This window comes from Gracilinanus agilis, chromosome 2 (genome assembly GCF_016433145.1).
Source record: "Gracilinanus agilis isolate LMUSP501 chromosome 2, AgileGrace, whole genome shotgun sequence".
In the NCBI taxonomy this organism is placed as follows: Eukaryota; Metazoa; Chordata; class Mammalia; order Didelphimorphia; family Didelphidae; genus Gracilinanus; species Gracilinanus agilis.
This window is the reverse complement of record NC_058131.1, coordinates 153,915,752-153,942,090: the sequence shown is the minus strand read 5'-3', so window position 1 is coordinate 153,942,090 and position 26,339 is coordinate 153,915,752. Positions and strand designations below refer to the sequence as shown.

Sequence of the window (26,339 nt, the reverse complement as noted above, 5' to 3'; positions counted from 1 at the left end):
GGAAGAAAGAAAGGAAGAAAGGAAGGAAGGAAGGAAGGAAGGAAGGAAGGAAGGAAGGAAGGAAGGAAGGAAGGAAAAATAAACATTGAATATTGAAAATATGTTCAATATGCAATGTTTGTGGACCTCCTACAAAGGGGTAGGAACTTCTTAAAACTTAAAACTCTTCTTTTCAGATACGTTTACTATTCATAATTTTGCAACACTTTTTGTGGTTTTGTTCTTTCCATTTACATTGTAGTCATTGAGCATATTGTTGACTCTACTTCACTCTGCATCAGTTCATGAAGACCTGTCCAAGATTTTCTCTATTTGTCATTTCTAATAGCACAGCGATATTATATTACATTTTAAACCATTGGCTCAAAGGACCATTTGCACAAGACTCTACTTATTGGTGGAAACTGATTACTCAATGCTCTAGCCTTATATGAGGAACAGAATTGATGAGTGCTGGAGCTAAGAGAGATCCTATCCTCTAATTTCAACTCCAAGAGAGAAAACAGGTAGTTTCAATTGTGTTCTTTTTCCTGAAAAGCAAGAAAGACTGGGAAGAAACCAAAATATAGAGAAACTGAAGACCAAGATCACTCTTCCCTCCAGCTCTCAACAATTCTGCCACCTCACATAGGGGGCAGAGCTCCTTCATATTGAGTAATCAGTCTCCACCAAAAAGGAGAGTCTTTTTTTTTTACTTTTTATTTTATTTTTTAAAAATATTTTTCCATATTTCCATGCTTCATTTTCTTTCCCTTCCTTCTTCCCTTCCTGCTCCCAGAACCAACAAGCAATTCCACTGGATTGTTCAAATGTTATCATTTGATACCTATTTCCATAGTATTCATTATTACCATAAAGCAATCTTTTAAAGCCAAAACCCCAAATCATATACTTATCTAAACAAGTGGTAAGTCATAAGTTTTTCTTTTATGTTTCTACTCCCATAGTTCTTTCTCTCAGTATGGATGGCATTCTTTCTCATAAGTCCCTCGGGAGTGTCCTGGATTATTGTATTGCTACTAGTAGTAAAGTCCATTACATTGAATAGTTCCACAATGTTTCACTTTCAGTATATGATGTTTTCCTGGTTCTGCTCATTTCACTCTGCACCAGTTCTTGGAGATCTTTCCAGTTCATATAGAATTCCTCCAGTTCATCATTCCTTATAGCACAATAGTATTCCATCACCATCAGATAATACAATTTGTTTAGCCTTTCCCCAAATGAGAGACATCCCTTCATTTTCCAAATTTTTGCCACCACAAAAAGTGCAGCTATGCATATTTTTGTACAAATATTTTTCATTATTATCTCTTTGGGGTACAAACCCAGTAGTGGTATTGCTGGATTCTCAGAAAGGAGAGCCTTATGCAAATGGCCTTTTGAGCTAACAGTTACACATTCACACATCACAATTTGTTTAGTCATTCCCCAAGACATTGCAAGTATTTATTGAAAAAAAAACATGTCTGTGTAACATTGTGCTAGGCCCCATAGGGAGAGATTAGAAAAATATAAGACATAGTCTTTCCTCTAAAGACCTTAGTCTAGGGGACAGCTAAGTGGCATAATGGATATAGTGCCAAATCTGAAGTCAGAGGATCTGGGTTCAAATTTGCCCTCAGGCACTTCCTAGGTGTGTGACCTCTTCAAGCCCATTTGCCTGACTTGTCCTTCTATCTTAGAGTTGTTACTAAAACAGAAAGTAAGGGGGATTGTCATTAATGCTCTAAAGAGAGCTTAGTCTAGGAGGGATGACAAAAAAAATGTGACTTCAGAAATGAAGCTATAATGTATGGACTCTAAATGCAGCAGAAATTCAGAGTAAGAAGAAATCAACATGAACTGGATTAGTTGGCAGGCTCATTGGAAGAGGTGGAGCATGACCAGGGACATTTAAGGACAAATACATAAGAGATATTCCAGACAAGAAGGTTAAGTAGAGTAAATGGGAATTATATGTAAGTTTCCTATAGACTCAAGGAAGGGATAAAAAGAGAGGACGATGAACACTATTGTGATGGACCTTCATGAACCTCAGTCTCAACTGGTGTCTCTAATCAGAGCCTCTGAAATTGGATTTTCTGTACACCACCTGGAGAGATCAAATCCCAGTATGTCACTCATTCCAGCTGTGTCTATTCTTTAACATACTTGGTGCAGCCTTTGGCTGGGATCCTGGAGCACCTTGTAAATCCTGAATCAGGAAAGTGGCAAGACTTGTGGGTTCAATCTTTCCTATTTCTCCTTTGAGGGACAGACTAGCCTGACTCCTCATCAGGAATTTCTTATAGAAAGTCCCCAAGCCTACCTTCGGGGGAAAACTGAGGAAATCATTGTAGAGTCTTGTGCTTGTGCCTAATGAAGTCCCACCTGTAATGAAGCCCTCTTTGTAGAGAGCTCAGAACTTTGCAAGTTAACTTTTCATTTTCCATCAGCAGCTCTGCTTGGTTTCTACTCCAGGGAATATCGGGTCCCTAGGGTGTCCCCTTTCCCCCATTTCCCCACTTATTTTGTGTCTTCCCTCATTTGATTATAAATTCCTTGGTGGTAGAGACTATCTTTTTCTTATTTGTAGTTCACAGCACTTAATACTGTACCTGCCACTTAGTAGGTGCTTAATAAAAGTTTATTGAATTGAAATGAAAATGCAAACAGGAAGAAAGACAATCCTTGCCCCCAAGGAACTTACATTCTAACTGAGGAAGACCATACATAAAGGGGAGCTGAGAAGGAGTAGAGTGGGAAGGGGTGAGAAGAGAAAGCACTCATGCCAGAACTTGTAAAGAAAGTCTGAAGAGCACAGAGAAATGAAGACTTGAGGCACTTTCCTTAAAATGGAAGTTCTGAGAGGAGCCTAAGGCTCAGAGTGTACTCCCACTGTGAGAAAGCTAGGGGGAAGGATGAAGTTCCAGTGTGAGGTGGGCTACAGGGGAAAAGTGAACTTCCAAGATGAGACTACTACTACTACGCGGTGATGAGAAAATCTACTGGTTGCCCCCTCTCTACTTCTTCCACCGGTTGAAGGTCAAATTGTAACTGGGATTTCTATCCAAATGAAAGTTGGTAATATCTATCTATAAGAATGTACCTGTCCTCTAAAGACTAGCTTTCTGACCCAGCAGCCAGCACCCAGCCTCCTCTCCACTGTACGATGCCTTATTGCCCACTAGCTGGGATCAGTGAGTTTGGGCACTCTTCTAGCCTCAGTTGAGAACTTTGGTCTAAGTTTCAGTTAACCTCAGTGAGTCATCATGCTGGAATGAATTGTCCTCTGGAATCAAAGCTTTTATTCTAAGAATTCCCCCTTACCTGATCCCCTTCCCCAGGAAGTATGGAACAGAGAGCTCTAAGAGGGCTTAGTATCCCTTAGTCACAAGACTTGGCAAGGACAGGGAGTTGTCATTTCTGCTCTATCTTCTCATCTTTTAAAATTAAATTGAACTTGACAAGACAAATACCCAGAAATTCTCATTGAAACCTAAATTTTACACTTTGCCTCCAGGATTTGAGGTCCTTGAATTTGAAGTTCTTCAAAATGAAGGAATAACAGTCATCTTAATAGTGGCAACCTCAGGTATTCCCTTTGGAAATCATCTCTACAGTAGATGAGTTTGTGTCTTTCTTCTCTTCCCTTAAAACCTAGGTACTCCTTGAAGGCATTATTCATCTACTTTGTATCTTTTCCAATGCCTGCACAGAAGGGATGCTTAATAAATATTTGTTGAGTTGAATTAGCTTTGAAGTCAGAAGATTTGGGTTCAAATGTACCCTTCTACCAGAGTGACCTTCCACAAGTCACTTCCCCTCTTCAGTCTTCAGGCTCCTCATCTGTAAAATGAAGGGATTAGACTCTTTCATCTCTAAATCCCCATTGCTTCATAATAACACTTTAAGAAAGAGCTTGGTATTGTGGTTAGTTTCCCAAACTTGGAATCAGGAGATCAGAGTTCAAGTCTTACTTGTCCCAAATATTTATTAACTTTGTGATCCCATAGACAAGTTCCTTCACTTCTCAGAGCTTCAAGTTCCTCATCTGTAAAATGAGGGTAGGGAAATTATATTTGTACTATCTACTTCATGGCGTCGTCTTGAAAAAGACACTTTAAACCTTGTAGCTCTATAGAAGTATGAGCTTTATAAATTATTCTAAACTTAATTCAGAGGACATCACAACTTTTTTTTTAAAACCCTTACCTTCCATCTTGGAGTCAATACTGTGTATTGGCTCCAAGGCAGTAGAGTGGTAAAGGCTAGACAATGGGGGTTAAGTGACTTGCCCAGGGTCACACAGCTAGGAAGTGTCTGAGGGCAGATTTGAACCTAGGACCTCCCATTTCTAGATCTGGCTCTCAATCTACTGAGCCACTCAGCTGCCCCTCATCACAACTTTTAAAACATTTCCATGCACCTTAGGTCACAATATCCCTCTGAGGTATATAAGGCAGGTATGTGATTATGTCTGTTTTATGGTTGAGGAAATTATGATCCAGAGAAATTATAATTTATCTACAGACAACCAGCAAATAAATAGGACTGGGACTAGAATTCAGCTGTTCTGTCTCACCATCCCACCAACAAGTTTTCTCTTTAATTTTTTCTTTTTTATTTTGTTTCAAGTTTTTCCCCCCTAATATGTTTTCAATGCACTAAAATCCTTCTAACAGCAGGAGCCAAGACCTGGGGGAGGGCAGTTAAAAGGGGAATGGGAGAAGGAGTGGGAATAATTTTGCAATCCCAGGGTGTAGGCATGTCTAGTGACAGTCCTGTAGACGTCAGTTTTCCTGGCACCCAGAAAAGTGAAAGAAGGGAAGAATTACAGTCGTGCACTTGGGCGTGTGGCCATCAGCCCCTGATCACATGGGAAGCTGAGTCCTGGCCAAATTTACTCACTTAGGTCTAGAGTAAAGGCAAAGCCTTTCAGTTTTGATGGCAAGTAGGAAAATAAAATTACTCAGTCCCTTTCCCTTGAGTACATCCAACCTCTGTTCTCCAGACACCTTGACTACAGATGGTCTTGACTGATAACTGCCAGGGAAATAGACTTCTTATCTCCTGGTAGAGTTTAGGAGGAGACCTTGGCTCTGAACTTTACTAGGCAAAGATCTTAGATAGAGCACGACAAAACACGAAAGCCAAAGGGACTTCCTTTGAGGCATTACTTAGAAGAGGGAATCACAAAATGGGATTTTCCTCCTTTTCCCATGGGAATTCTTCTTAACTTGGAGCCACACAAACCTTTGTAGCCCCAACCCAAGCCCTAAATATACCTGTGCCTTAGATTCTGCCAGGCCAGCCAGATCCCTGGATGTAGTACCCTTTCCCTGTAGGACTTCTACTTCTATCACTGACTGTACTCACCACCATCCCTTCCCCTGTTTGGAGTCCTGGAGTTGACAAGGGACTTAGTAAAGCAGAGAATTATAGAATCAAGGAATGCTGGAGCTAGTGGAGATGTTAGCACAGAGCTGAAACTAGCTTGGGACACTCAGAACTTTGCCTCAGGGCAGACAATTTAGAGAGCACAAAAATTTAATACATGGCCAGTAGAAGCAAGTAAGGGGAATATGAATGTGAATGTTCCCCAAGGAGTAGAGAAGAGATGACAGAAATGAATGAATGGATGAAAATAAAAGCATCCATTAAGCACCTCTATGTGCCAAGCGTTGTGCTTAGTGTAGGAGAAGAGAAGTTCAAAATTTTTTTTAAATCCCTGCTTTCTAGAAATTTGCCTTATAAAGAGGATGGGCTATACACAGAGAGACGGATATCTAAAAAGTAGCATTTTCTTCAAATCTGGCCTCAGACACTTCCCAGCTGTGTGACCCTGGGCAAGTCACCTAACTCCCATTGCTCACCTTTACCACTCTTCTGCCTTGGAACCAATACACAGTATTGACTCTAAGATGGAAGGTAAGGGTTTAAAAAAAAGTAGCATTTTCATTTGGTAAGTCACAGAAATGGTGAGTAGAGCTACAAGGGAGTTTATTGGTGCTACTCAACAGCACTAGCAGTATTTTCCCCTGGTGGGAGGGGAAATGAATATACCAAGCTGGGTAGCAAGATGATGGCTGAGGGGAATTGTTGAGACCCTCAAGAGTCAGTAGGCCAGGTTGTCCTTTTACCAATCAGGACTTTCCCAGGGAGCAGTTCTAAAGCAAGTTCTAAAGCGAGAGTTGAATTTTGAGGATTCAATTTTGCAGAATTTTGAGTTCTAGGTAGCTATGGAGACAACAGCCTGTTTGTATCTCTTTCTCTCCCTTCATCTGAAGAGCAAATTCATGTTTCTCCTCATGCCTTCCCCCTTCCTCCCTCCTGTCCAGGAGGAGAAATAAACCTCCCTTCAACCAATACCTACCCTCACTCCTGTCATTCCCCTGCAACCAAAAAAGGAAGTAACCTCCACAAAGGTCTCACCCCAGATCTTATGGATTGGACTAGATGACCTCCAAGGTCCTTTCCAACTCTGAGATTCCATCCCCCAAGTACCAATAATAATAACTAATTTCTTCGTCACTCAGTTGAATGTATCTAAATTTCTTGTATTATTTTCATGTCACGAATTACAAAGGTAATATAGAAGGCGCATGTTGTGCTCTTAGCTCTAGTTCTTACCGCTTGCCATAGTAGTGGTTTCCCCAGTTATGGCTCTAGTCTAAAAGCATCATTTTGCAGATAAGGAAACCCAAAGGTAGTGAAGTGGAACTGAGCCCAGGCTTTACACTGCTAAATAGTTAGTAGCTCAGCAAGGGTAAGAATTCAGGTTTCACAATTCTCAGCTCTGTGATCTTTCATCTACCCACAGAACACTAACTACACTGTCTTTATGGGAGCTAGTTCTGCTTCTTCTAAGTATATTTCGTCTCCTTTTCCCCTGTTCCTATTCCCCCAAAAACATTCATTCATTCACTTAGCAGGAAGTTATCTAGCAGCTCACCCAGTACAAGACCCAGACAAGGATGGGAATTCTCCACAATGTTCAAGACAGGAGGACTTACAGAAGGTCTTTGGTGAAAGTAGAGGTCTACTCTAGACAGTCATGTTTATGTAGGGAGATTTTTAAGATCTTGAAGAGAGTTAAAAGTGTTCAGGGCCTTGGAAAACGTGTGGGGCTGGATGGTAAAGTTGACTCTCTGGGAGAGTAAAAGCTTATTTGGGGGAGGGGGGGCCTGATACCAGTCATGTGAATTTTTTTTTCAGAATGCCTTGAGAAGAAGAGGTCCTATGAGCCACTCTATTTCCATCCCAAGGCCAAGGGCAACCAGATCCTGCTGAATGACTGCTATTCCAGGGCAGAGAGGATATCTACCTTTCATGATGGCATTGTCTTTACCAACCGGCCAATCCAGCCTTATGAAATAGTAACCCTCAGGATCCTGGAGATGGAAGATAGATGGAACGGTGGACTTCGAGTAGGGTTCAGCTGCTTGAACCCCTCAAATATCAATCCTTGCAGCTTGCCCCCTTTTATCTGTCCTGACCTAATAGCCCAATCTCCCACTTGGGCAGCTGTCTTGCCTGATCAGTTCATTAAAGTTGGAGATATCATCCACTTCTGGGTGAACAACTCAGGAAAAGTCTTCTTGAGAACCAACGAGGTCAAAAAGTTTCCTTTATTTGGCAGAGTGACTGTGAGCTCTCCTCTCTGGGCAGTGTTGGATGTCTATGGAACTACAAAAGCCATCGAGCTGCTCAGTGAGTTGATTCATTCTTGAATTCTGAGGAGAGGGGAGTAGAGAGAGAAAGGAGTGAATTGCAGTTGGATTGGGAGCAAGTCTCCATTTCTCAGGGATACTCACAAACCCAGACTAGTGAGGGAGGAAAGACATTTCAAGGTATCCCTTCCAGCTAGGTGGCACAGAAGATAGACTACTGGACTTAAAAAGACCCAAGTTCAGGGCCAGCTAGGTAGCACAGTGGTGTGCAGGTTGGAGAGGCTGGGTTCCAATCTGGCCTTAGATATTTTCTAGCTGTGTGACCCTTGTTACCTAGTCCTTGCCATATTCCTGTCTTAGAATTGATACTAAGATAGAAGGTAAGGATTTAAAAAAAAATAAAAATTTAAATTTAAAAGCTTGAGTTCAAATCCTACCTCAGTCATTAACTAGTCATGTGACTTTAGGCAAATTCCTTGACCTCTCTTAGTCTGTTTTCTCATCTGTAAAATAGGAATTCAGTTTCAATTCAACAAACATTTATTAAGCACCTACTATAAACCAGGCACTGAACTAAGAACTAGGGATACAAAAAGGGGCAAAAGACAGTCCCTGCCTTCAAGGAACTTACAATCTAAGGGGGAGACAACATACAAACAAATTTATACAAAGCAAACTCTATAAAATAAAAATAGGAAATAATTAACAGAGGAAGGCACTGAACTTTAGAGGAGTTGGAGAAAGCTTCCCTCAGGAGTTGGAATTTGAGTTGGACTTCAAGGAAGCCAGGAAGGTCAGTGGGTCAGGGTGGAGGAGGGAGACATTCTAGGCATGAGGGATGTGGGTAAGAACTGATCTTGCCTTGTTGTTTATGGATAAAATGAAATAACTTCTTTAAAGCACAATGCAAATCTTTTTTTTTTATTTTAAACCCTTACCTTATGTCTTAGAATCAATACTGTGTATTAGTTCTAAGGCAGAAGAGCAGTAAGGGCTAGGCAGTGGGGGTTATGTGACTTTCCCAAGGTTACACAGCTGGGCAATGTCTGAGGCCAGGTTTGAACTCAGGATCTCCTATTCCCAAGCCTGGTTCTCTATCCATTGAACTACCTAATTGCCTTTTGACTATCATTTCTAATAGTCTAATCAAATATGACCTTACACAGTATTGATTCTAAGATGAAAGGTAGGGGTTAAAAAAAAAGGACTGGTAAGGAATAGTCACACAGCTAAGAAATGTGTTAAGTCATATTTGAACCCAGGACCTCCCATCTCTGGGTTTGGCTCTCAATGCACTGAGCCACCTACAGTGCAAATCTTAAAGCTCTATGTAAATGATAGTGATTATTATTACAAACCCCTCCTTTCACTGTCCCTAGTCTGTTCTAGAGAGGGAAATGTTGAGGGCTCTGAGTGGGTGGGAAGCCCAGTGAAGAAGGAGCCCTGGATTAAGTTCCTTCTAGTTTAGCATTTCAGCTTTAGGCAGTTTAATGACCTATTGAGTGAGAGAATTTCTCTGCACCTCTAGGGCCTTTCTACTTTGGAAGATGAATTCTTAAGGATGAGTTTAGAACATGTATAATCTATATTAGATTGCTCACTGTCTCTGGGAAGGGGGGAAGAGGGAGAAAATTTGGAACTCAGAATTTTAGAAAACCAAATGTTAAAAATTGTTTTCACATGTAATTGGGAAAAACTAAAATATTACTAAACTTAAGAGGGAAAAGCCTGTGCAGGGGTTAATTAAGAAAAGGACAAGCTAGGACAACTTGAAATCTGGAGATTAATGCTTTTTCCTTTGTCTTGAGACTTCTGTTAATGGGGGCCATGGGCCAAATACTTGTTGCCCCTAAAAAGGAAAATAAAAACTTAAGATGCCCCTCTCTCGGGGCAGAAGGTAGGGAGAGATTGCAGAACTGGACAGTTGTTTTATTTGTCCTCAGTTGTCAACTCCTAACATTGTTTCCTTTTTTCTTAGCTCCCATGAGTAAATCTTTCGGGCCTAGACTTGTGACACCAAAGTTCAAGGATGAACCTCAAGGTAAATACCTCTCCACAACCAAGAGAAAGTCATTTGGGTTCTCACTCTCCTCTTGTGGATGGAGTAGATGGGAACAGGTCATAAAATATAAGGGAGTTGTGAGGGGAAGATTGACACCTTTCAGTCCCAAACTTGTGACACCAATGTATAGGGATGAACCTCAGGATAAATGCCTTTCTACAACTAAGGAGAAGTCATTTGAGTTCTCCTTCTCATCTTGTGGATGATGTAGATTGGGGTGGGTCATTAGAAATGATGGAGTTGGAGGTGGAAGGGAGTGGGGAAGCAATGGGAGGGGACTCCATAAATAAGGAGTGGTAGACTGTAGACTTGAGAGTTGGAATTCCTAGGGCAGTGATGGCAAACCTTTTAGAAGCCAAGTCTCACATGAGGCATGAGGGTTGCAGTTTGAGGACTCAGCCTCTAAAAGGTTTGCCTTTTTTGGTCCTGATACCAGTTATGTGAATTTTTTTCAGAATATCTTGAAAAGAAGAGGCCTTACAAGCCTCTCTATTTCCATCCTAAAGCCAGTGCTGTCCTTGGGATTTTCTTGGCAAAGATATTGGAGTAGTTTACCATTTTCTTCTTTATTGGATTAAGGTTTAAAGATTAAGTGACTTGATCAGGGCTGCACCACTAGTAAGTATCTGAGATCAGATGTGAACTTAGGTCTTCCTGACTTCCAGGCCCAGCACTCTAACCACTGAGCAACTAAATGCCTCCTCACCAACAGGAGGGATACCAGACACCAACTTTAGTAACTTGATCTAGAAGTTGAAGCAGTTAATTAGTGACCACCAAGAGACAAAAAATCCCTCCCGCCAACTTCCCCCAAACATTTTAGTCAGTAACTTATTTGTCGAATGGAAACTGGGTTATAATATTGGCTTAAGAATATACGCCTGTTCTCTGAAGTTTGGTGAACAATCAGTTCTGAAAGACAAAAAGTAGTAGAGGGTGAAAACAGTTACAAGAAAGTTTGGCAAAAGATGCTTGTCCAGAAAGCAATGTGTCACCCCAAGGAAGAAGAAAACAAAGAGGAATGTCAATAGTAGGAAATAGGGATAATAGAGTAGTTACAACCATCAGCTACAGCTGGATCTGATGGGATTCACCATTTATGTTATTTCTCTATGACTCACAACAATCCTGCTACTTTGCAGATTTTCACCTATCACAGGGGTCTCTGGAACATAACTCCCCCCATAGGTGAGGGATCCCTGTAGTTCTGAATTGCTTTGAATGTATATACCTCCATGACTCCTCAAACACCTAGGAAAGAAGATGAGAAGGAAGAAATATCCAACAGCTGGAAAATTCAAAAGGAGTTCCTGTAGCTTACTAAGAGAATTGTGGAAGGTCTGGACTTGGGATTTAAAGAGCACAGCAGAACTCCCTGGTGCCTCTTATTGCTTAAATCTTTCCACTGTGTTAAAATTTGGGGTGGAGGGGATAGGGAAGGGTGAGATTAATCAAGTGGGCATGAAAAGCTTTGGCCCACAGCAGTTGGAATAGAGTAAGTTTATCACTGAGTTCAAGTCAAAGAGTCACCATTGCCTCAGGATGGTGAAGTCTTCCGCAATTGTCACTGATTCCAATAATCCCAAGACAATGTAGCAACTCCTAGAGAAGGTCTGTAATCACATAAAGGTTTGGGGCTATTTATCCACATAGGAAAGAGAATAGCTATTACCCAGATCAACATGTATTTGGATAGATACCTTTAGGACTAGCTAGAAATCTTGGGGGGAAGTAGCAGAAGGTAAAAATGACTTGGTGTCTAGATAGAATGAAAGAGAAATGGACAATAGAATCTCAGAGGTTTTCTCTAGGATAAGTGGATCTCTTGGAGATGAGACCTGTCTTACCCAAAATGCTTTTCTTGACCTAAGCTTTCTTATCTCCCTAGACATCTGTTTCTGCTTCCCAGATGGAGATGAAGAAGAATGTTCTGTCTGTTTGTACCATGCCAAGAACACTTGGCTTTTTCCTTGTGGCCACACCATCCTCTGCTATTGCTGTGCCAATCGCATCTTTAGAGACACTGCCAAGTGCCCCATGTGCCGTTGTAAGATTGAGCTATTCTATCTACAAAATAAATTCACTCCAGCAGATCCTCAAACTTTCTCTTCCACATCTACTATTGCAGTGGAATCCAGGCAGTGCAGAGGCAGGAGCACCAAGACCAGCTCCTCTCCAAACTTTGGTCCTCTTCCATCCTCTCATGACACCCTCTCCTCAAAGCTGGCCATGCCATTTCATACTGAATAAAGAGACTCTGTTGGTGACTTTTTTGATATTATCCATTCAGGCTCTGTCATTTAACTCTTTGTGTGAACCTGGCCAACTCACTGAATATCTCTCAGACTCAAATTCCTCATCTGTAAAATGGGGATTCCACCTACCTCATAAGCTTGTTGCAATGAATGAATAATGTACAGTATGTCATGTAACCATAAAGTACTACATGTTTACAAACTTTTTGTTACTTTTGTTTTTATTTCATGGAACATATGAGTGGTAGGAAAGAGATGAATGACTATCAGAGCCTGAGTAAGGACCAAGGAAGTAGGACAGGGAAAGACAGAAGCAAAAGGCAGAAGTATCTACCCCCTTCTTCTACTCTCCCCACTACCCTGCCACACCATCACCACTCCCACTTCACAAAAAGTAGATGAGTAAAGATCTGGGATAGGGGTTGGGGATTACAGAATCTCTAAGATGGAAGGGACCTTAGAGATACTTAGTTCAACCTTTGCCTGAATATATTGGGGAAGAACATTCCCACAAGTTGTCACACTGCCTCCAGTACTTAGAGACCTCCAGTGCTAGAAAACTTAATACATCAACCATAAAGCAGCCCATTCCACTGTTTTGCAGGCTCTTGATTGTTTTTGGGGTGGAGGTTGAAATTTTTTATTTAATTAATTGATTTGGAATATTTTTCCACCGTTACATAATTCATGTTCTTTCCCTCAACTCCTCCCCCCAAACCACACACCCCCCGTAGCCAATGAGCAATTCCATTGGGTTTTACATGTGTCACTGATCGAGACCTATTTCCATATTATTAATATTTGCATTAGAGTGATCACTTAGGGTCTACATTCCCAGTCATGTCCCCATGAACCCATCTGATCAAGAAAATGTCTTTCTTCTGTGTTTCTACTCCCACAATTCTTTCTCTGGATGTGAATAGCGTTCTTTCTCATAAGTCCCTCAGAATTTTCTTGGATTATTGCAATCCTGCTAGTAGAAAAGTCCATTACATTCTATTGTGCCACAGTGTATTTATCAGCCTCTGTGTACAACATTCTCCTTGTTCTGCTCCTTTCACTCTGCATCAATTCCTGGAGATCTTTCCAGTTCACATGGAATTCCTCCAGTTCATTATTCCTTTCAGCACAATAGTGTTCCATCACCAACAGATACCACATTTTGTTTAACCATTCCCCAATCAAAGGGCATCCCCTCATTTTCCAATTTTTTGCCACTTCAAAGACAGGCTCTTGAATGTTAAGAGAAGCAGGGCTTCTGACAAAGAGGTTACTTGAGAAGAATCTCCTTTGGATTAAAGGATACTAAGTGAAGCTCCTCCAGGTACTTAAAGGGGAGATTGGTGGCTGCTTAACAGTACTCTTTTGGGAGTTATAATCCCAAAGTATCAAATGTGGTCAGCAATTGCCCTAGGAGCTAAGAGGCCTTGGCTTTCTGAAATCATAGGCTCATTTGATAAACCTGAACATTCATGCTTATTGAGGGACATTCAGTTGATTGCTTAACACCATTGCTATGTATATGAAATAGAAGCTTAACTGACCAATTTTTCCCTTGGAGGAAAGTTAGGAAATGAAATAATCAGAATGTTGTTGATGAAAAACACAAACTACCTTAATGGCTTTTACTTTACAGATGAGGAAACTAAGGCCAAGAGAAGCTAAATGACTTACCTACTGAAGCAGTATAGTGTTACGGAAAGAGTGCTCACCTTTGGCGTCAACAGAGACGTGCATCTAAATTCTATATCTGACAGTTCCTAGATGTGTGACCATGCGGAAGTCACTGAACCTTGCAAAGCCTCAGTTTCCTCCCATGAAAAATGGGGAATAAGAACAATAATCCCTGTAACATCTACCTCCCATTTGAATTTGAGATTCAAATGAGATTCTGTGTGTAAGGAGCTTTGTAAACCTTAAAGAACCATGTAAGTGCCAACTTTTATGATCGTCCTACTCATTCATGACAGAAACCAAGACTGGTATCACAGGCTCCTGAATCCAAGAGCAGTGTTCTTCCTAGTGTCCTGGAGTTTAGTTAACACTCAGATCTAGCCAGAGGTGTGCAGATAAAAATTTTGACAACTAACTGCCTGGGGAAATGGGGTGGGGGGAGAATATATGCAGACCTCAAACTTAATCCAATTATTGTTAACTTTTCTCCATCACTTTCTTATATCTAGACAATCAGTCTTATATCAAGGCAGAACAATAAATCAAGCCCTGATTTGTAGCCTTAGTGTAAATGCTCATATTGAAAATTTAATCATCAGCTTTCCTGAGTCAAGCTGGCTCAAGGATACCTTTCAAGCGAACCCCTAGTTCCAACATTCAGAAGAGACTGCCTTTTGAACATTCAGAAGAGACTGCCCTTTGACACCCCAGACATGGTCCTAAAAGGTTCTGAACCTATATTTTGTCCCTCTCTCAGTTCTCAGAGTTCTTCCACTCCAACCCTTCATCAGTTCTGGGACTCAGGCCCCCTTCTCTGTTGTCTGAGACCATAAGAAAATGCTCTCAGGTAAGCAATTAAGAGAGAATGTCAGCCAGTGGCCAAGTGGATAGAGCACTAGACCTGGAGTCAGGAAGACCTGAATTCAAATCCAGCCTTAGACCACTAGATGTGTGATCCTGGGCAAGTTGCTTAGCCCAGTTTGCCTCAGTTTTCTCTGGAGATGAAAATGGCAAACTACTCCTGTATCTTTGCCAAAAAAGTAAACAAACAAGCAACAAAAAACCCAAAAGGAATCATGAAGAACTGGACACTACTGAAAAAATGACTAAACAACAAGTATGAGATGAAAGACAGTCATGGCTAATATATATTCAATCTCAGCTTAGAGAATGACCCCTATTCTTCACTCAGGATTATTGGGACATACCCTTGACAGGGTCCTGCCTTACCTCTTTTCTAGAAAGAATTGTTGTGGGATCAAATAAACTACCCCCTCTATTAAGGGGAGGTGAGTCCAGAGAGAGGGGTGATAAGAATGAAAGAACAACTACTATTATATGCTTCTTCTCTCTAGCAAGCCCATAGGAAATTCTGGGAGGGCAAAGGATTGAGGAAGACAGAGATTATCATTCTGAGAAGGTGACATACCTACGTTTATCTAGGTCTGAGAGGGGAAAATTGAAATCTCCCACTATTACTGTTTTGTTGTCTATTTCCATTTGTAATTCATTTAGCTTTTCCTTAAAAAATCTGGATGCTATAATATTTGGTGGTTATATAGGTTTAATGTTGATAATGTTTCATTATATATGGTCATTTTTATCTTAATATAGCTTCCCTGTTCATCTCTTGATTATATCTATTGTTATAATTAAAATTCTCTGGAGTGTGTATATTCATTTATAATTATTTATTAGTAAAAGTTGGAGAGAGAGAAAAAAAATCTCATAATCACCTGACTGCACCTAATTAATATGAGGTTGCCACACTTGCCTCTATATGCTAGCCAAAAGCAGCCACACCAGCAAAAGTCTCCAGCCCAAGAGAGCCAAGAGCTGAAAGCCAAGAAAAAAGACTTCTCCACTTCCTCCATCCCCTCTCTTAAAAAGCCATTGATGTCACTCCTTCTGGATCTCTCTGGCTGAACAGACTTGACCTCAGTCTGAGTCAGAGCCCAGTGTTCCGGATGCCAGGAGTCAAAGGGGACTAGAGGCAAGCCTCTTCAGAGAGGCCACAGCAAGGTCTCTGGCATCCTTCTATAATACACACGTGTGCCCAGTCAAAGGGTGGGGCTAATTCCATTCAAAATGGGTTTTCAAAAGGAAATAAGGGGTAGAATTTATATTAAATTTACATACTATTTTAGCTTTAACTTTGTCAGAGATCATGATTGTTACCTCAGCTTTTTTTTTTATCAGTTGAGTCAGAGTATATTCTTCTCTAGCTCTTTTTTGTTTCTATATATCTCTCATTTTTAAGTGTGTTTCTTGTAAACAGCATATTATCAAGTTTTTTATTTTTGATCCATTCTGAAATCTGTTTCTATTTTATGGATGAATTCATCCTAATCACATTCAAAATTATAATTGCTAGTTTGTTTTTCTCCATTCTATTTTTCCTCGCTATTTGTCCCTCTTTTCCTCTCCTTTTCCCCAGACATTCAATTTCTTCTGTCCACTACCTCTCCAATTTTCACTCCTTCTTAGAATTCCTCCTTTATTTTCTCCCCTAGCCCTCCTCATTCTAAATCATTCTACGCTTCTAAAGGTCCCTCCCTTGCCCCTTTCCTATCTTCTAGTTCTTATTCTATCCCTCCTTCCAAAAGTCTTTCCCTTATCCCTTCACTCTGCCCTTTTATTTCTTGATATGAATTTCCTTCTAAAAATCCCTCCCAAAATCATAAACAAATGAGGTAACATAGAGTATCGTATCTATCAGGTCTATGGGAAAGGAAGAAATTTAAGACCAAGCAGGAGATAGGGAATACTACAAAATGTAAAATGAATAATTTTTGTTATATTAAAGTAAAAAGTTTCTGTACAAACAAAACCAATGCAACCAAAATTAGAAGTGAAGTAACAAATTGGGGGGGGGGGAATTTTATAACAAAAACCTCTGACAAAGGTCTCATGTCTCAAATTTATAAGGAGCTAAGTCAATTGTACAAAAAAATCAAGCCATTCCCCAATTGGCAAATGGTCAAGGGACAAGAATAGGTAGTGTTTAGATAAAGAAATCAAAACTAACAATAAGCACATGAAAAAGTATTCTAAATCACTTATAATTAGAGAAATGCAAATCAAAACAATGCTGAGGTACCACCTCACACTTAGTAGAGTGGTCAATATGACAGTGAGGGAAAATAATAAATGTCGGAGGGGTTGTGGCAAAATCAGAACACTAATGCATTGCTGATAGAGTTGTGAATTGATTCAGCCATTCTGGAAGGCAATTTAGAATTATGCACAAAGGACTTTAAAAGAATGCATACCTTTTGATGCAGCAATACGAGATTTGTACTTCAAAGAGATAATAAGTAAAACTTCTTGTACAAAAATATTCAAAGCTGCACTCTTTGTAGTAGCAAAATATTGGAAAATGAGGGGGTGTCCCTTAATTGGGGAATGGCTGATTTTGGTATCTGATGGTGATGCAATACTATTGTGCTGTAAGGAATGATGATTGGAGGATTTCTATATTAACTGGAAGAATCTCAATAAACTGATGCAGAATGAAATGAACAGAACCAGGAGAACATTATAAAGAGAAAATAAAGCATTGTGGAACAATCCAATGTAAAGGACTTTGCTACCAGTAGCAATGTGACAAGCCAAGACACTCCTGAAGGACTTATGGGAAAGAATGCTAAACACATTGAAAGAAAGAACTATGAGAGTAGAAATGCAAAAGCAAAACATATGACATCATATCACAGGTATATATGAGTACATGATTTGGAATTTAAGCTTTAAAAAATCCCTCCATAGCAAAAATGAATAATATGGAAATAGGTATCAAGTGATTTTGTACATTTGTACAAAGTACATTTGTACAACCCAGTGAAATTGCTTGTCAGCTCTGGGAGTGGGGAGGGAAGAGTGGAGGGAAAGAAAATGAATCATGTAAACATCAAAAAGTATTTAAATTTTAAAATAAAAAAAATAGAAATCCTTCCCAAATTTTATCCTGAGAGACTTTCCCTTATCCCCTTCCCTTGCCCTCCTATTTCTTAGTATGCCCTCCCTTCTTGGAATACTTACTTTTTCTAATCCCCTTGCCCTCTTTTCACTTAATTTACACTACCTTCTCTTAGTGTCTTAGCCCTGTAAAGTGACTCTTAGTCACTCCTTTATCCTATGTGCTCACCCTCCTTTTTCTCTGTATGTTAAGAAAACTTTACCCTCCAAGTTGTAGATGTTGTTTCCCCTTTAACCCAGATCTGATGAGTATAGCGCTCTTGTATTACCAGCACTCCAGCCCTTCTTTCTCTTCTTTGTGAGTGCTTACACTTACCTCTTTTATGTGAGATAGTTGTCCCATTTTACTTATTCCAACTCTATTTTATTATTAATTTTAATCCATTCCATTATATTCAACTTTACCTCAAATCTTTTATCTATATATATGCTCTTTCAAACTACACAAGTAATGATGTTATTAAGGGCCATAGATAACATTGTTCCAGACAAAAATAAACAGTTTAGTCTTGTTGGGTCCCTTATAATTGGTCTTTCAAGTTTACCTTCTTATGATTCTTATAGATCAAAATTTTTACTGAGACCTGGTTTTTCCTCCAAAAATAGTTGAAACTCCTTTAGTTGATTAAATATACACTTTTTCCATGTGTAATTATGTTTGGTTTTGCTGGTTATTTTTTATCTTAAACCCAGATTCTCTGCTCTTCAAAATACTATGTTCTATGCCCTTCATTCTTTTAATGTAGAAACTACTTAGTCTTGTGTGTTATTCTTACTGTAGCTCCATAGTATCTAAGTTGTTTTTTTTTCTTGTTACTTATAATATTTTCTCCTTAACCTGAGAGTTGTAGAACTTAGAAATGATGTTCCTGTGCATTGTCGTTTAGGAGTTTTTATTGTAATAATCAGAGGACTCTTTCAATTTCTATTTTAATCTTTAGTCCTAGAAGTTCTAGGCAATTTTCCTTAGTGATTTCTTGGAGTATAGTTTCTAAACCCCTTTTAAAAATATCATAACTTTCTGGTAGTCCAACAACTCTTATATTTTATCTCCTCAATCCATTTTCCAAATCAGTTGCTTTTGTAAAAAGACAGTTCATATTTTCTTCCATTATTCACTTTTTTTATTTTCCTTTGTTATTTCTTGTTGCCTTAGGAAGTCATTAGCTTCCCCTTGCCCAGTTATAATTTTTAATGAGTTATAATCTTCTATGAGTTTCTAGTTTCTCTTTTCTCAATTAGATGATCTTTTGTAATTTTCTTGTATTACTCAATTCTTTTTAAAGCTCTTCCAAAGACTCTTTTTGGACTTGTGACCATTTGATGGTTTTCTTTGATGTTTTAGAAGTAGATGTTTTAATATCACTGTCCTCTGAATTTGAACCCAGGTCTTCTCTATCCCTGTGATAGCTGTCTATAGTTGGATTCTTTCTTTTTGGCTTAATTCTTTAAAAAAAATTTTTGTGACCAAACCAATAGGCTTAATTATTAACTTTCTGCCAGAATTAGGCCCTGTTCCCAGGATATGGGGTATGATGTCTTAGGGTTTGGGGATTTTTTGTGTTTATTTCCTGGGCCCTGTTTAGTTCTTCCAATTTCTATAAAACAGGATCAGGTATAGTCCCTGCTCCTTGTGACTCTAACTCCAGTCTTGTGTACCCTTCAAGTGCTGCAAGACAGTTTATCTCCCTCTAGGAACAGCAGTCAGGGAATCCACTCTCCTGTGACTATAGCAACCAGGGACCCAGCCTCTTAGCAACCTCACTTATTGGTATGTGCTCCCTCTTTACTCCTCCTCTCCAGAAGCCATAAACTGGGACAGAACCAGGATCCTGTCAGGGCTCCTTGGCCCTGAAATATTTCCCTGCTCATTGATCGGCCCTGAGTTGTAGTTGAGTGGTGAATCTCTGGAGTCAAGGGTGCAGCCCACACAGTGCTGCTCCCAGGGCTCATTGTCTGTTGACTCCATTTGTATCTGCCACTGGGATGTAGGTTCCTAAGTCAAGCAGATGGGGTGAGGCTGCCCACTTTGCACTCAGCACTTACAGTTTATTGATTGTTTAGTGTTTGTTCCCCCGTGTTTGCATTATCAGTGGTACCAAGGGAGGTCAGAGACCCTCCTCCCAAGTTGTTCTTGGCAGCTCTGCTTCAATCCCAACTCTTTGTTTTTTGCCACTTTCAATACATCAGCTTTGATTCTGTGAAGTTATTTTCATTGTTTGTAGAGGGATTTTGGAGAGTGAGGAAGTCTCATGCTCTACACCATCTTCCCATAATCCTTCTTTCTGTCCATTTTCAAAGAAAGCAAATAACATCATGGGGTAATGTCTTGATGTGTGCATGAGTTAGATTTAAGTGAGGCAGAATTGCACAAAGTGATCAGTCTCACTCTTGTCTTCCAGAGTCAACCAAGTCCAGTGGCAAGAGAAAAGTCAGGATAACTAGTGATGACCTGAGATGCAGTGGATAACTTTGGCGTCTTTGATGTCAGACCAAGTTCTAAGCACTCCACAATGTCTCCTTCAACCACCTTCATGTCTATTGGAACAAACTGTTCAAAGAAGACTGACGCCTCTTGTGTGAGGACTTGCCAATCTCTTTTCAGAACTGCTCATCCACCTTTATTAATATGTGGAAATGTTGATAATACTATTGTACTTAGACTTGTAGCTTTGCTAGAGTTATTATTGCAATGAACTCAACTAATTGATTCTAAAGTTCTCTAAGTTAGCCAACATTTCACCTGCAAAAAGTGGTCATTTTGTTTCCTTTTTCCTATGATTTTTCCTTCAATTTCTTTTTTCTTATTTTTGTTGTTTTAGCTAGTATGTATAGCACTAAATTAAATAGTTGTGATGAAAATGGACACTTTTCCTTTATCCCTGATCTTATTAAAGAAATTTCATGAAATAATCTAGTTTATCTCTATTATCCCTATAATACTAGCTCTTGGTTTTAAGACAGATATGATTTATCTTGTTAAGTTAACATCATTTATTCTTTCTTTCTGATATTTTTAATAGATGTGGACACTGTATTTTGTCAAAATCTTTTTCAATATTCTCAATTTGCTCATATAATTTTTGTTACTGCATATTGATATGGTCTTTCTCATTTTTAGTTATCCTGATAGTGAATTACATTCTGGGTATAAATTTGATCAAGTAATAGTGACTAATCTTTACAATATTGTACTGAAACCTCTTTGTTAGTAATTCATTTTTAAATTTTGTATCAATACTTTTATGAGTATTGAATTATAGTTGTCTTTCTCTATTTTGACTCTCCCTAGTTTAAGTATCATGACCACATTTGTTTTATAGTAGAAATTTCATGAAATAACTTCTTTTCCTATTTTTCAAACAGTTTGTATAATAATGGAATTAATTGTTTTTTAATAGACTTGTTTATGAATCCATCTGTTCTTAGTGTTTTCTTTAAGAGTTCATTTATGACTTGTTCCATTTCTTCTTGTGACACTGTTATTTAAATCCTCTATATCTTGTTATGTTTATCTGGGCACTATATATTTTTGTAAAGGTTCAACTATTTCATTTAAGTTGTCAATTTTTTTGGCATTTGTCCGGAAAAAATTTTCACTAATAATTTTATTCGTTTCTTCTGCATTTGCTGAGAATTCTTCTTTCTCATTCTTGATACCAATAATTTGGTTTTCCTTTTCCTTTTTTTTTTTAAAAAAAGCTAGCTAATTTTTAATTAATTTTCTTTTTAAATAACTGCCAGTTTTATTTGTTAACTCAGTTTGCTTTTTGTTTTGTTAATCTCTTATTTTCAATTTCTATTTTGGTTTTTAATGTTTTAATCTTTGTTGATTTTCTAGTTTTTGTTTTCTTTTTAGTTACATGCCCAATTCATGGAACTCTTTTATCTTTTGTTGATGAAAGTGCTTGAAGTTATAAAATTTCCCCTAAGATCTGCCCTGGCAGCATCCCATAAATTTGTCATTCTCTTTACTAAAATTATCTATTGTTTCTATAAGTTATTCTTTGGCCTATCAATTCTTTAAAATTAAATTTAGTCTCCAATTAATTTTTTTTAATTCTTTTTTTTAAACCCTTGTACTTCGGTGTATTGTCTCATAGGTGGAAGATTGGTAAGGGTGGGCAATGGGGGTCAAGTGACTTGCCCAGGGTCACACAGCTGGGAAGTGGCCGAGGCCGGGTTTGAACCTAGGACCTCCTGTCTCTAGGCCTGACTCTCACTCCACTGAGCTACCCAGCTGCCCCTCCAATTAATTTTTAATCCTTTTTTAACGGCTCTTAGTTGAATGTGTATATATACTTACATTGCATCATGATCAGTAAAGGATGTGTTTATTATTTCTTTTTTTTTTATTTGTGAGGTTTTGTGCTCAAATTCATGGACAATATTTTTTTAAAACCCTTTACTTCTGTGTATTGGCTCATAGGTGGAAGAGTGGTAAGGGTGGGCAATGGGGGTCAAGTGACTTGCCCAGGGTCACACGGCTGGGAAGTGTCTGAGGCCGGGTTTGAACCTAGGACCTCCCGTCTCTAGGCCTGACTCTCAATCCACTGACCTACCCAGCTGCCCCCGTGGACAATATTTTTAACATGTAATATACAAATTATAAATATGTACTCTCCTTTCTTTTCCTATTCAAAAATCACTGTAGTTATTATATCTAAGTTTGTGAAATTCTCTTCATGTTAGTTACATTTTTTCTTGTTACTATTTCTCCTTATAAAACCTTTAACTTTTCCTTTATTTTTCAATTCAGTGTCATTCAGCGTGTATATATATATATATATATATACATGGATGCATGCATATGCATATACATACATATATACACATTTATGTATATACACATGTATATGTATACCCACCACACACACACACACACATATATATAAATCATTGATGTTAATTCATTTTCTCTAATAACTTTCAGGATAAAATAGTTTCCCTCATTATCTCATTTAATCAAATCTTTTCTTTTCTTTTCTCTTCTTTTGTCCACAATCTTACTTGCTTCCTCTGCTTTTTAAAATTGAACTGAAGTATAATAGCATATGGATTTTGCTCCAGTTCCTTATTATAACTCTGTGTGAATATTTATTCTTTAAGTGTGTTTCTTATTAACAAAATATTATCAGATTCTTCTTTCTAGTCAATTTTGTAATCCTCTCCTGTGGTTCTTTCCATTTGTATTCATTGTTATGATGATTGGGTACCTAGATGGCACCGTGAATAGAATTCTGGGCCTAGAATTAAGAAGACTCATGAGTTCTAATCCCAGACACTTACTAGCTGTGTTGCCTTGGGCAAGTCACTTAACCCTGTTGGCCTTGCTTCCTTATCTGTAAAAACAAGCTGAAGAAGGAAATGATAATACATTCTAGAATCTTTGCCAAGAAAACCCCAAAAGGGGTCACGAGAAGAGTCAGATATGACAGAAATAACTGAACAACAAATTATATTGCTCATTCATTTTTCCTTCATGTTATTGTTTTAAATCTATTTCTCTCTTTGCTTCCCACTCCTTTACAAAGAAGAGGGTGGTAAAAAAAGACTGTGCCTAACACCAGTACTATATACTTGAAGCAATCTGATTCTACTCCTCTGCACCTCGTCTTCCCCCTTCTCCCAAGCCCCAGTCACATATTCTTACCTTTTCTTTTCCTTTAAACTTCTTTTGCTGATATGTATCCCCTCGATACACCTTCTGCTGTCAGTATTTGTTTTCCTTATAACTAAACACTTGCTGAAACCATCTTCCCTCTTATTCTCCTTCTTCTTTAGGTCCTTTCTCTCCTGTTTCCCTTTTGAATTTAATGCATTTTTCAAAAAGACCCTTACCTTCCATTTTAGAATCAATACTATATTTGGTTCCAAGGCAAAAGAGCAGTAAGGGTAGGCAATGAGTGGTAAGTGACTTGCCCAGGGTCACACAGCTAGGAAGTGTCTGTGGTCAAACTTGAACCCAGAAACTCTTGTCTCTGGGCCTTGCTCTCTATTTGCTGAACTATCTAGCTTTACCCTCTCCATCTTTATTTTTGATAAACAAATAGTCTTGATGGATATGCTGCTTTGTAAAACAGTGCTAAATATATCTCCACAAAAGCTTACCATATTTGAACAATCCGAAGGGGCTGACTGATTATCTAGTGCTTATATCCTAAAGAGGGGAAAAGGCATTTGTCTTTTTAGAACTCAATTTCCTTTGAGAAGAGGCAAGGAAAGACAAACTTAGGGCCTGAGTGGTGTTTGTTTTTTTGATTGTTTTTTTTTTTTTAATTTAAGAATTTTTCTAAAAAGGAAAGGGAAAAGAATGCTGTAGGGGAAAAGGGAGAAAGAGGAAGGAATTTGCCATGTCCCATAAGGGGAATGGACTAGAAAAAGAATGTATAAACAAACATGGAGGCAGAGGTGGGAGGAATGAGTAACTCATGAACCTCATTCTTTTCTGAACAGGAAGGAAGATTGAAAATATGCTCATGTACACAGAGTTCAGTGCTGAAATCAGCAAGTCAAAGGAAGAGAATAAAATAGATTGAGAGTGAATTAAGAATAGATTAAGATTAAATTAATTGGGGGCTGGAGGGGCAGCTAGGGAGCTCAGTGGATTGAGCATCAGGCCTAGAGATGGGAAGTTCCAGGTTCAAATTTAGCCTCGGATACTTCCCAGCTCTGTGACCCTGGACAAGTTACTTAACCACCGTTGCCTCACCCTTGCCATTTTTCTGCCTTGGAACTAATACACAGTACTGATTCTAAAATGGTAAGAGCTTTTAAAAGAAGAAGAAGAAGAAGAAGAAGAAGAAGAAGAAGAAGAAGAAGAAGGAATAAATTAAAAAGGAGGGTGAGGCTAGGTGGCCACTTCTTAGCTGTGTGACCCTGGGCAAGTTACTTAACCCTATTGTCTAGCTCTTACTACTCTTTTGCTTTAGAACTTATATATAGAATCCATTCTAAGATGGAAAGCAAGGATTTTTTTAAAAAAAGATGACTGGGAGAATGGTGGCACTATTTAAAGAAAATGGAGAAATTAGGAAGAGATATTTTGAAGGCATGATGATGAGATTAAGTGTGAACTGGGCAAATCTGAGGCAGTCAGTGAGACAGCCTGATGAAGATTTCTAAAAGGCAGCAGCATACGGTGGCAGAGTAGATAGAACACCAGGCTTGGGATCAGGAAAAATCATTTAAATGAGTTCAAATCCAGCCTTAAATACTTTCAAGTTATGTGATCCTGGTCAGGTCACTTAACCCTGTTTGCCTCGGTTTCCTCATCTGTCAAATGAGCTGGAGAAGGAAATGGCAAACCACATGCCAAGAATACTCCAAATGGGATCTTGAAAAGTTGAACATGACTGAAAAATGAATAGACTAATGGAAAACATTAGGGCTAGAAATGGAGATTTCAGAGCTCTCTACATAGGGCTGAATATGATATAGTTGAAAGAATTGGAGGTGGTAAAGTGGATAGAGTACCAGATTTGGAGCTAGGAGTACCTGAGTTCAAATCTGGCTTCAGACACTTAACCCTCATTGCCTAGTCCTTGCCCTTCTGTCTTAGAGTTGTTAGTAAGAAAGAAGGTAACAGTTTAAAAAAAAAAAAAAAAAGAATTAAAGGCTGAAGGCTGACTCTCAAGTTCTGGCTAGACTCTCTAGATCTTGGTATTCTCCATACTTACCACCTGCCTCACAGGGCTGCTGGGAAGAAAGTGCTTTGTAAATCTGAAAGTACTATAGAAATATGAGCTGTTAACTATTATTCAATAAAACCATGGGAATGGATGAAGAGGATGAGGGAGGGTGGAGAGGGAGAACAGAGAAGACAGAGACTTGAGAGAGATGGCCATTGTTAGGAAATGGGAGGAAGAAAGTCCAAGGAGGAGCCCAAGAACAAAATTGGAAAAGTAATATGAGAACCACAGTTATAAGACTTTGAGTTAGAAAAGACCTTGGAGGTCATCTAGAACTACATCAGCACTTCACAGACAAGGAAACAGGCCAGAGAAGAGAGTGTCTTGCTGAAGGTCACGCAACTGGCACAGGATTTGAATCCTGGTCCCCAGACTCTTAATGTGTTATATTTACCTCTCTACCATGGTTAACTGTGATGTAGGTCTTTGTCACTAAAACCTAGAGATAAGAGAGGGAGCAGAGTTGGGCAGCAGAAAGATTTCTGCCTTTGGAATCAGAGGAATTTGGTTCAAATCTTGACCACACCACTTACCAGCTGTGTGACTTAGGATGAGTCATTTAGGCAGTTTTTTCAACTATAAAATGAGGAAGCCTGAATTAGGCAGCCTCAGTAGTCTCTTTCAGCTCCAAGGCTTTGATCCCAAAGAGAAAGTAGCCAGTTCTGTCACATGCCTCAAAGCGTTCTGGTTTAAAAGAATGACTAGCAAAGAAATAAGATGTGTAGGGGCAACTAGGTGGTTCAGTGGGGAGAGAGCCAGGCCTGAAGATAGGAGGTCCTGGGTTCAAATGTGACCTCAGATACTTTCTAGCTGTGTGACCCTGGGCAAGTCACTTAATTCTAATTATCTAGCCCTTACTGCTCTTCTGCCTTGAAACAAATACCTATATCAATTCTAAGGCAGAAGGTAAGGGTTTTTTAAGAAAAAGAAAGTAGGAAAGAGACAGAGAGAGAGAGAGACAGAGAGAGAGACAGAGAGACAGAGAGAGACAGAGACAGAGAGAGGGAGACAGAGAGAGACAGAG

The 26,339-nt window shown here is 39.1% G+C and overlaps 1 protein-coding gene across 1 annotated transcript; it reads left to right on the top strand.

Moving 5' to 3' along the window:
* Nucleotides 1-2,005: 2,005 nt before the first annotated feature.
* NEURL3 (neuralized E3 ubiquitin protein ligase 3) lies at nucleotides 2,006-12,174 on the top strand. The gene is made up of 5 exons (XM_044659519.1): nucleotides 2,006-2,114; nucleotides 3,506-3,577; nucleotides 7,201-7,695; nucleotides 9,634-9,696; nucleotides 11,606-12,174. The coding sequence occupies exons 1-5, from the start codon at nucleotides 2,006-2,008 to the stop codon at nucleotides 11,965-11,967; spliced, it is 1,101 nt and encodes a 366-aa protein (XP_044515454.1). The 3' UTR covers nucleotides 11,968-12,174.
* The last annotated feature ends 14,165 nt before the right edge of the window (nucleotides 12,175-26,339 follow it).

Coding starts and splice junctions, on each gene's coding strand:
- NEURL3 (XM_044659519.1), top strand. CDS start 2,006: ATGAACACTATTGTGATGGACCTTCATGAACCTCAGTCTCAACTGGTG. Junction 2,115..3,505: donor CCTGGAGAGATCAAATCCCA/GTATGTCACTCA, acceptor CTTTGCCTCCAG/GATTTGAGGTCCTTGAATTT. Junction 7,696..9,633: donor AAAAGCCATCGAGCTGCTCA/GTGAGTTGATTC, acceptor CTTTTTTCTTAG/CTCCCATGAGTAAATCTTTC.